General features: G+C 33.5%; 1 protein-coding gene across 1 annotated transcript; it reads left to right on the top strand.

The window, feature by feature from the left end:
• The first annotated feature begins 1703 nt into the window (after positions 1-1703).
• On the top strand, positions 1704-3503 carry LOC133293803 (probable polyol transporter 6). Its single transcript, XM_061492404.1, has 2 exons — positions 1704-1965; positions 2176-3503. Exons 1-2 carry the CDS (start codon positions 1704-1706, stop codon positions 3501-3503), a joined length of 1590 nt encoding a protein of 529 aa, XP_061348388.1.
• The last annotated feature ends 8797 nt before the right edge of the window (positions 3504-12300 follow it).

The following is a 12300-nucleotide window of genomic DNA, read 5'->3' as shown; positions in this document are numbered from 1 at the left end:
CAGAGTTCGGGTGCGAGTCCAAGGATTACAGTACTTATGCCCCTCCCCAGATAGTGTTGGTGGAATTTGAACCGAGATTCTCTCCCACCACTCAGTCCCCATGCTACCAACTGAGCCACCATTGAGTCTATTTTTTTTTTTTTTTTGAGCTATCAATTAAACTTTGAGTATTTATGAAAAATTGTCTTACATTTTGGTTTTTTACCCCTTATATTTACTTTGTCTTTTGTTCTCTCTCTTCATTAAAGATAATTGTTGGGGTTATAAAGCCTCGTAATTTTTTCTGTATCCTCATAGGACTAACCCCTAATAATAGATAAAAAAAAAATAAAGTTGTGCTATGAAAAATAATTATAAATTTTGGATTAGATGCTTAATTCTAAAATTTGGTATCAGAACAATGTAACGAGTTGGATTGTATGATTAAGGTTCCAGTTGCAAATTTGGACAAAAAACCGAAAGATATTTTTAACTTGATAGTTGATACCACTGAATTGAATGATTGAGGTTCAGATGGATGCACACCTTTATGATATGGTTTCCTTACATGTAAATACACAGCCACATGAACAATATAGAGACCAAGGAAAGCCATAAATTTGCAAGTGGTTTTCTGATGTGTCCTTATAAAGTGTGTAAGACAATAGGATAACTATACTTCTCAGCCAACTACTATTGCAACGCGTGAATCCTGAGCATTTTCTGCATTGTCATGCTTCATTATAATATTAATATTGTAGAAATAGGTCCAAAAGACAAGGTCCAGAAAGTAATGGAAAGCTGTTAGCAACCCTTACGGCTATCATTTTTTTTTAGTAGGAGGCTATTTTTTATTTTAACTACAGACAACAATCACCAAATGGGCAAGCCTGGGCCCTTTTCTTTAAGAGAAATGCCACTTTTAATTTATAAATAAACGACAATAATATTCAGCATTACAGATTTTTCTCTTCAGGGAGGGTTTAAAGCCTTAATCCTGAACCCGTTCTGAATTGGATTAATCGCGAATTGATGAACCGATGAAATATTTTCAAAAAAAAAAAAAAAGCATTACAGATTTTTTCTTTGGTTAGTTTTTTTAAATAATTTTTGTTGTCTTACTCTCTCAACCTTCAAAGTTATCTTTCTCTTAGGGTAAAAAGATATAAAAAATTGACAGACGTGTTATTCTTATATCGGTATAAAAATAAAAAAATTTATACCAAATTTTGATTATTAATTTATTTGTATTTAATGATTTACATATTTAATAAATCAAAGCTATTAAATATGAATAAAATTAACGGTCAAGATTAGAAATATAATTTACACATGTATAAAATAAGAAAAAATATTTTCTCATGTCGTAGAAGAGTTATTTTCTTCTATTAGTGACCATTCGATTTTCGTGCAATTTTTTTTTTTGCTTTTTTTTTTTTAATAGATATGGGCCCCACATAAAATGCGTCTACAACATAACAAAATTTTCTCCTGCCGTATAAAAAAATCTAAATCCATAAAATAATTATTAACCAAATTTAATATTAAAATGATTAGCGTAGCCTTAGATTTAGACGAGTTATCCGGAGACAAGTAAGTTGAGAAGGTACTCTTTGATTTGAATGCATTTATTATATTCGTATAGTTATCTTATATCTTGTGTTGGGCACGTTTTGCAATTTTCTAAAGGCCATTCTTGCCGTTCTGCATTTCTTCTTTCAGAGATGCAAGACAATTCTGCACAGGAAAAACAGATGAAGTCCCATTATTACTACCCACTTCCTGATTCAGATTCTTCTTCCACAAAAGCTGATCTGAGGAATGAGGAAAAACAAGGAACTTGTGCACATGAGGCTCCTGAAGCTAGCTCTCACAAGCATAACATATCTGAGGATTCTGTTTCATACCAAAGCAAGTCTCATCTCAACAAATATGCACTTGCTGGTGCTATTTTGGCTTCAACAAACTCTATTCTCTTGGGCTATGGTGAGTTTTACTAAAACCTGTTCAAAATTTAATGCCTAATGGATTTGCATCTATTACCACAAGTTCTCAGATCAAATCCCCCCCAACAATGTGAAAAAAGAAAGAAAGGAAAAACAAAATTGAAGAATTTTACAAGTTATATGATTGCTTATGCAAAGTTTTAAAGCAGTACTTTTTATTAGGGAAATTGTTGTGTGTTTGTGTGTGCAGATATTGGGGTCATGAGTGGTGCTGTGCTTTTTATAAGGGAAGATCTTAATATCACATCAGTCCAAGTAGAAATACTTGTGGGGTGCTTAAATGTGTGTTCATTGATTGGATCTCTAGCTTCAGGCAAGACTTCTGATTGGATTGGAAGAAGGTACACAATAATTCTTGCTGCAGCAACATTCTTAATAGGTGCTGTGTTGATGGGGCTAGCACCTTCATTCCCATTCCTAATGGCTGGTCGTGTAGTTGCTGGCATTGGTGTTGGTTACTCTCTTACGATTGCCCCAGTTTATGTAGCTGAACTTTCACCTACTCTTACAAGAGGCTTCCTCACATCACTCCCTGAAGTCTTCATCAATGTTGGCATTCTAATTGGTTACATTTCAAACTATGCTCTTTCAGGCCTCCCAAAAGATATAAATTGGAGACTAATGCTTGGTCTTGCAGCATTACCAGCACTTTTTGTGGCAATGGGTGTGCTAGCAATGCCAGAGTCACCTAGATGGCTTGTAGTGAAAGGTAGGTTTCAGGAAGCAAAACAGGTTTTGATTAGAACATCAGATAACAAAGGAGAAGCTGAACTTAGGCTTGCTGAAATATCAGAAGCTGCTTCAATCACAAACCAGGACAATGCAGGACATGGTCAAGGTGTTTGGAAGGAGTTGCTTTTCTCACCCTCTCGCCCTGTCTTAAGGATTCTTGTTGCTGCCATTGGTGTTAACTTCTTCATGCAAGCTTCTGGGAATGATGCTGTTGTTTATTACAGCCCAGAAGTGTTTAAGGAAGCTGGGATTCAGGGTGAAAAGCAGCTTTTTGGTGTTACAATTATCATGGGAATAACCAAGACTTGCTTTGTTTTCATTTCAGCTTTGTTCTTGGACCGTTTTGGGAGGAGGCCCATGTTGTTGTTGGGCTCATCTGGCATGGCAGTGTCATTGTTTATACTGGGCTTGGGCTGCACCTTGCTTCAGTTGTCTGATAATAAGCCCGGATGGGCCATTGCTTTATGTGTGGTTTCTGTGTGTGCTACAGTTTCCTTCTTCTCTATTGGGCTTGGGCCCATAACATGGGTCTACTCATCAGAGATTTTCCCTATGAGGTTAAGGGCCCAAGGTTCCAGCTTGGCCATTTCTGTGAACCGTTTGGTGAGTGGGATATTGTCCATGACATTCCTTAGTATTTCAGAGGCAATAACATTTGGGGGTGTGTTCTTTGTACTCTCTGGGGTAATGGTGGTTGGCACATTTTTCTTTTATTACTTTCTACCAGAGACCAAAGGCAAGAGCTTAGAGGAGATTGAAGCTTTGTTTGAAGATGATGCACATTGAGTCTAATAGTAAGCTCAATGACATGTCCTTGCTTAGGACAAATCCTACCTGTTTTATACAAGTATGGTAATCTGATTACAACATTGGTATATTTGTGAATATAGGAACAAAGATAAAATGGTGCTGTTTTATAAGAGATTGGCACATAAGTGCAATTTTTTTTTTTTTTTTGGTTTAAATTATTGTTTTGCAGGCATGTAATTGGATGAATGTTAGAAAAAAAGGTTACAGGGGTTGATACATTATTCCACATGCATTGGATAGATTATAGACTAGTACAAAATTTTACATGTCCTGTTGCCCCTGATCATGTTGGTGTCCACAGGAAAATTTGCTTGGAATTGAGAGCTTCCCAATTTCAATCGATAATGTATCTATTTAAGTACATGATTTTTTTATTTTTTTTCTGTGCGAGTGTGTATCCATAAAAGCAAATGCATTTTGTGACCCTAATATTAATAATGTTAGTGTTAAGTCACTTCAGAGTGAGAGATAAAAAGTCATCATGGTAATGAGCAATAAAGTTTTAGTACATGACATGTATTTTGTGATATGTATACGAAAAAATATAATATCATCTAAAAAAAAGTTGATGATGTGATATTTTTTATCCGCATGTCACAAAATAATTGAACAGATATACTGAATCTTCAATACATTTGATGCACTAAAGATTTATTCGATAAAACCATTGAATGGTTCTTTGGTAATATTGAAAATCGACAATCACACTCAAATTGAAAAATAAAAGAGAAAAAGAAGAGAGAATTTTGACACGATGATTTATCTTGGGTCACTCAATATAGGCTACGTCCTACTTGTTTGTACTATATTCATCTCACCACCACTCATTATAAGTCACTCGATTTACTAGGAGAATATAAATAGAATTAGAAAATCTTAAAAGTAGTTATTCATGGGCCCAAGTCCAAACTAATAAGAAAAAGAAAAAAATTATAATAATTCAGAAGCCCACAACAGTACTTAGCCTCGACGAGCCTGGGGGCAGCGGATCCCGCCGGAACGACTTTCTCGGACCCTCGCCCGCTCACCTGGGAGTGGGACCCCATTTTCCTTTTTACTAATCCTAATAACAAGGGCCTTCATCAGCATGCGAAATATGAGTCATACCAACATGTAAGCTTAAGGGAAAAATTATTTTCGATAGAATCTCTGAGCCACAACCCACTTGCCAACCTCTTCGACCTGTTAACAAGTAATCGCTCCATCAACACCCTCCGGTTGCCAAATATAAATATAATGTGGAGGATAATTATTTAGAAAAATATTTTTTTATTCGTGTACTTCAAATAAAGAATTTTTTTTTTAATTTTTTATATCTGGGTAATAGGTTCATTATCTAAAATTAAAAAACAAATTGATTTTATCAAATATCGTTTTAAACCATTTTTGTTTCATAGATTGAAAATAAAGAAAACTTATTTTTTTGAAAATATTATTGAACTATTGCGGATTGGGAGCTAGGTATGTATTTTTTAAGGGGTATAGTATCTCAATATGTGATGCTCAAGAAGATAATAATATAGACCAAAACTCAAACAGAGTCACCGTAAGGGCAATTGCAGAAGGAGGCTGCGAGAGAGGATGTGTGTAGGACAATTGTGACTTTAAAATCCAGCTTATTAACAACTCATAAGAATGCAAGATAAAGTGTGCATCCTCTGTTCGAGATGGGAAATTTATATAGGTGGGAGAATATTCCTTAATAATAAAAGATTTTGACTAAGCCAAAATCATTAATTAATACCTCAACTTCGCAATGAGATGTTGTTTCACCATAATGGGCGTAGGATGGTGAGCTATGCATAAAAGAAGGAAATTCCCTACTATGAGAGTCATGTGTTCATCTATGGGATGCTGATCAATTTGCATCTTTGGATGACTTACGCAGTATATTGAGCTTGCATGGTCACCTAAAACAATTATCATGTACCACTGTTGGGTTTGCTCTTTTACTAAAGCCCAAATGGGCTATTAGTATGAGAAGAGTCCAAGAAACCTAGAGCTCAATGAGCTAGGATTTCTTGGAATCCATATAAATAGTATCACTTAAGTCATCAGTCTCTAGGGGATTTTTTAGAGAGAAAAGAGGCAAGCTCAAATCTGATTTGTGCCCACACACTTCCCCTTCCTACTTGAGAGATAGCTTGGAAGGTTTACCACAACAGTTCGTGAGTTCGTGCTGTGACGCAAAAGACTCAAGCGTGAGGAACAACATCATCTCACATCTGCGCCATCCAAGAGGTAAATAATAAAACCATGATGATCCTTATACATCCAAATCACAATGGTCTCATACGCTTCCGCAGATACAACTGCTCCTACAATTGTACGAAATTCTTTTTGGATATATTCCTTGATATTGGTTATCAAAATAATCTGATTGGCGATTTGAGCACCCATTATAGGAGACTCTAGTTAAAGAGAAATTTATACTTTTATGAGAAAGAAGAATATAACTACTCATCTAAAAGAAGGGTTAGGTTACCGAAGGGAGCCAACTCGTCTCAAAGATATAATTAGGGTTGGGTAACTCCAAAAAAAGAAAAGAAGGGATAAGTTATTCTACCTATTATTTTTTCTGCCTACCTTTGTCTATTATCCTACAACACCGTTAGGTAGGCAAAAAAAATGGTAGGTAAAATAACCTATCCCCTAAAAGAAAAAGTAATACTCAAAGATTTAGGACTAGGATGTATAGATTTTTTTGTATCGACCGAAATTTGCTTAAAACAATTAAATGTAATCACACACACAAGATGAGATCCATATAAATACTTTATAAGTGCAGATGGAGGGTAGACAAAACGTAGACACATTAAAATTGATTAAGGATTGAACCCCTGATTAAGTGTATTTTAGCGAAATTGAATGTCTCAAAATCACATAGTTATTATCAGCAAATGCTTAAATCTCTTGATGAATATAAATTTGGGGGGAGAAAGGAGGCATAGACAGCCATGTGTGTAATCAATCGTACCCGCAAGAATTCTTCACGAGTATAAACTGTAGACTAATTAATATCATCTTCCTAATTTTCCAAGATAATATCATCCTCCAAACTGTGGAGATGCGTGACCATTTTCCATTAATGCTCTAACGTGCTTTGCAGGCTACGCTATCTATATCTAGTTTGTTTTTGATTTAGTCTTTCTCAGCTATAAATCCTTGCCATGCCCAGTGGCCAATGCATAGAAAACTTTTATTCATTCATTCATTCATTCCACCCCTAATTACTATATCCCTCACAATATTTATTTATCCTGCTCCTTAATCTTATGGACTATGGTAGTGGATTATGGAGGTGCGTACATGAATAAATATAGTAGTAGAACATCGAAGTTAATTTAAGTAAAAACATATATACATATGGCTATGACTGGAGCAACTTAACAGGAGATCAGCCAATACATAGAAAACTTTCCATCAAGATAATATTAAATGGGCTTATTTTTTGCTGCTTAATCATGCAAATTGATAACATGAAAATGACGAAAAACCTTCATATAAATTTATTTATGGTATTAGTGCTTCTTATGTAAATAATTTTATCTCCTATACATACATAAAAGTGTGTGGGCTAAGGGTCCATGTGAAAAGAAGAGAGAGACAGAAAGAAAATATAGAACCCACATATTTTTTTTTGGTAAATAAAACCCACATACTTTTATATGTGTATAGAAAATAAAATTATCTCGTACAACATAAAAAATATTAATCCCTTTATTTTATAGCATTTTTAAGTCTTTTTAAAATAAATATTCTATCTATCATTTAAAAAATAAAATAAAATAAATGAAGATTCAATCAGCATCCAAATCAGCCAAAACTAAAAGCTAACAATTACCATAAACAAAATAATTTCAAGCATATAAAAGGGGTTGATTTAAATAGTACATGCTTAATTTTACTTAAACAAGATCTTGGTTTTAAGTCCTTGAAAATGTAAAAAAAAATTTTTGGAAGAGTTAACTTCGTCATGAGCAGAATGTTTTCAACTCGAATAGAATTGCCTTCGGTGAATGATATATATAATTTATAAAAATAAAATAAAATAAAATAATTTCAAGTAGAGGCACTCGAAGAACCATATCTCTTAGGGCATGTTTGGTGCATAGTATATGATAAGACATGATAGTATAAGACCTGATAGTATAAGGACTGATTGTATAAGACCTGATTGTATAAGACCTGATTGAATTTTAATACTATCCAGCGTTTGACACGGTATTGTATAAAATAATATATTGTATAAGATAATATCATCTAGTATTTGGTAATGCACTGTATAATACTTTTTTTTTTTTTTGGAGTTACCCAACCCTAATTATCTCTTTGAGACGAGTTGGCTCCCTCCGGTATCCCCACGAGCTTCGACTCTTTGAGCCGGCTATGGGACTAATTCGGAGTGCGGGGGAACAGTGATGGCTAAAGGTTCAGCCCCCTCCCCAAGAATGCATTCAGCGGGAATCGAACACATATCCAACCCCACTAACTCAGCGCCAAGTTACCAACTGAGCTGCACCCATTGGGTGCACTGTATAATACTATATATGACAAAACTAAATATTTTTAATAAAAATATCCTTTAATAAATAATTTATATAATTATTCAAAAAATGTCGTATGATATTAATTTTTATAAAAATTTATTGATCAGTGTGTCCAAAATATAAATTAATTTTTATAAAAATAAAAATATTCAATATTTTATAAAATAAAAGAATTGAAAAATTAATTTTTGAGAATTACATTGGTTAACGATGTTAATACATCAATCTCTTATCAAACCTTATCCCTCACCCTTAGGCCAGATTAAGTTATACATTAAAACGTTAATGTATTAAGGGCCTGTTTGGTGTGACGTATAAGGCCTGATAGTATAAGCTTATACTATACGTTATGATATTTTTAGTTGTTTGGTGTGACCATCGTATAGTATAAGCTTATACAGCAGGATCCCTTAATACATCAAAACGATGTATAACTTAATCCGGCCTAAGGAAGAGGGATAAAGCCTGATAAAAAGTTGGTGTATTAACATCGTTGACCAGTGACCAGTGTAATTCTCAAAAATTAATATATTATTTTAATGTTAATATAGTAAAATAAAAATTAATTTTTCAATATATTAATTTTTAAAATATTGAATATTATTATTTTTACAAAAATTAATTTATGTTTTGGACACACTGATCAATAAATTTTTATAAAATTTAATATCATATGACATTTTTTGAAGAATTATATAAATTCTTTATTAAAAGATATTTATTTTTATCCTATATAGTATTATATAGTGCATTATCAAATACTAGATGATATTATCTTATACAATATATTATTTTATACAATACCGTGACAAATGCTGGATAGTATTAAAATTCAATCAGGTCTTATACAATCAGACCTTATACTATCAGGTCTTATACTATTAGGCCTTATCTTATACTATACACCAAACATACTCTTAGCAACCAAAAAAAAATAGTGTTTGTTTTTATACGTATCAAACTGGGTGCTAATTGTTGCGTTATCAATAATGAAGTTGCGGGTCCGAATTCACGTGTGTAAGACAAAACATGTCTAAGACCGGAAATAAACAAGGAGGAGAATAGCCATATTGTCAAATGGTGTCTATTAAGACAGGTTGTTATCGAATGATTTATTTAGTATATAATGAAAGGGGATTGAATTGGTCCTCTTATAGGACAAATCCCTTCCAGCACATACACAAAAACCATCGCTGCCATGCTTTTCTGTTAGTGCAAGAAAAACATTTAGAGCTCTGACATAATAAATCTATTCCCCATAATATGAAATTACTGTTAACAGATCATGCTTCTACACATATATATAAATAAAAAGAGGGTTTTTTTTGGCTCTAGATTAAGATGTAAAAATCTTATTTCCCATCTTAGTTATTAATAGACAGAAATTAATGCTTATAATTTTTAGTGAAATTAATAATTAATTAATTAAGATACTTTTCTAAATTATAACAGTAAGTCTTACTTTGGAGTTAAAATACTCCCCCCTTCTCTCTCGATAGATAGATAGATATATATATATATATATATATATTGTAAATTATTAATTAATTAATAAGTTTGAATCAATAAATTCAGATCATTGATTTATGTAACACCCCGTTCTAGAACCGGTTTGTTAACATTGCTTTATGATATTAAGCGCAGTTACAATCACATTGGTTCAATTAAAAACCTGGATAAATTTTTCGTTTTCTTTTTTAAAACTTACTTGTCTTTCCTTTTTAACAATGCCGAGTTTGAAATAACCAATTGCGTAACCATAACCTTATACTTTGCGGAATAATCAAAACTAAACTTAACATCATATCATTATTTTGTTCGAGTTCAATACTAGACTCTCTACCCTTTTTATTAAATTGGAATTTCTATACTTACTTTATAGTTCTCATCTTCCAATATGTTATATATCTCTTCGTTATCAACGCGTAGGTTCAAACCACACTCAATTCGGAGCACCGTAGCCCAAGTTATGAACTTTCTACGTAACGAGTGCTGAACCCACTGTTTCCGGCGCGATTAGCGTGAAACAACAGAGTGTTTCACTGTATTTGGCGCGGTTAGCGCCGGGAATACGTTCCCTCTCTGTCCCTTGGCGCGGCTAGCGCCAACACGACGCTAGTAGCGCCAGATTTCTGGGGACAACACCAAGCTTGAGTGTTTTAACCCTAACTAGAGTTGTACACATCCAAATTACACAATCTTGGTCTCAATGGAAAGCTAAGAAAAAGATCTACCACTTCCATTAAGACTCAAGGGTCCAAATCTATCATATAGGATACGAAAATTGGACAACAAGACAGGATATCTTTACTTTTACTTGGATTTTCAATCTAAAGGTCTTCTTTCACCTAATTGACAATCAAGGAAGCACCGACACCTTGAAAAACAGGAAGAGTCGGGTCCGACACGATCCGACACGGCGACACGCTCCGACACGCTCCGACACGGTGTCAGACACGTTGACTTTTTTTCCGACACGTTGACTATTCCGACACGCGAATTTGACCGTGTCCGACACGGTCCAATGGCATTTTCGTAAAAAACATGATATTTTAAAAAAAAAAATATTTTTTAGAAAAATTAAATATATTTATAAAATTAAATATTATTAAAAAAGCGTACACTAACCTGGGAAAGTAAAAAACGTAAACCTAATAACATTATATCTTTCTCTGATCTCTCTCTGTGTCGCCGCGTCTCCATCTCTCCCTGCCGTCCGTCGTGTCTCTGTTGCTGAGTTGCTGAGTGCTCTCATTCATCCTTTTCTCTCACTGTGAGTGTGAAGTCTGAACTCTAAACCTAATAAATTTCTTCGATCTACTATTACTTAAAATAGCTGTGGTGGTCAATCTTCTTTGCTTTACTCTTTCTTGTTTCTTTCTTTTTTGGTATTTTTTTTTTACCTTTTTCTTTTTATTATCGTATTGCTCTTCCTTTTATTCTCGATCTACTTTGCTTGATACTGTCACTTCATATCGCCAATAAATGATAAGCATTATTGAGCTTAGAGATTAATACGACTTGTTGAGTAGGCTAGTCTTTTTGGTTGAACTTTCCTGGTCGTAACAGAGATAAAAGAAATGCTAGTTTCTAATTCAGATTTAATTAACTTGCATAAATTGATTGACTTGAATATCTAATTCATTATATTAGCAAACACAAGACCTCTCAACTGCCCAGGGTATATTTTATATGCTAGTCTCAAGTACAAGAAATCGAAAATGAGCCATGGTGATTTCAAGCTATGTGGCAGAATGATTATGCATATTGAAATAGCTGGAAACTTGTACTATTTTCTATATTGAAATAATTAAAAAATGGTTGAGGCTGTCCTTGAACTTGCGCTTAAGAATTTGAATTTGAAGATCATGTTGTGGACACTGGTTACTTGTGTTTTTCTATATTTATGCAAATCACCTTAATCTCAACACTTGAAGAAGCTATTTACTTCATTAAATGGAAGCAGGTTTATTGTAAAACACTTGTTTTACAACTTTCAATAATAGGCTCTTGTGGTTTGGCAAGCATGAGTTCCACGGGCAGAATGTTTTTTATACTGAGTGTTACCAATTATATTGAGATGTTATTTTACTCCCTTAATTGGCAACCACTCTTTTTTCTTTCGTTCAATTATACTAAGTGTTACCAGATTGCATGATAAATTGTTAACCAAGTTGAATAATTATAAGGTAATTGTATTTTCTACTGAATGATAAACTGTTAACCAGATTGCATGATAACCAGATTGAGGTAAACTGCATATATTTTCTATTGAGGTAAATTGTTAACCAGATTGCATGATAACCAGATTGCATGATAAACAACTTTCAATAATTACTCTTTTTTCTATTGAGGTAAATTGTTAACCAGATTGCATGATAAACTGCATATATTTTCTACTGAATATGTCCTCCACTTTTCAAGCCAATTAGGAATTGTAAGAGCTATGAACTAAAACAGCACTATGAATTTGCTTGTTATATGCTCTAATTTACTTGTTTGACACTGAGGCTCTGTGTGGTTTACTCCACGAGCAGGCCTTATTTTTGTTCAGCCTTGAAATTGAGATTTATTAATACTACATGCTTTTGAACTGGTGGAATTTGTTTTTATATAATTATTTTGTTCATAGTGTTTAATTTTATTTTTTTTAGAATGGATTCAAGTATTGCAAGTAGTGGAGATGATGAATTTCTAAGGAAGCCATTATGGAAATATGTTAC

Source organism: Gastrolobium bilobum, unplaced genomic scaffold (genome assembly GCF_033153095.1).
Source record: "Gastrolobium bilobum isolate Gb01-03AN ecotype WA unplaced genomic scaffold, APGP_CSIRO_Gbil_v1 utg68430, whole genome shotgun sequence".
NCBI lineage: Eukaryota > Viridiplantae > Streptophyta > Magnoliopsida > Fabales > Fabaceae > Gastrolobium > Gastrolobium bilobum.
The sequence above is the reverse complement of the archived record's forward strand: the minus strand, read 5'-3'. Positions and strand labels throughout refer to the sequence as shown.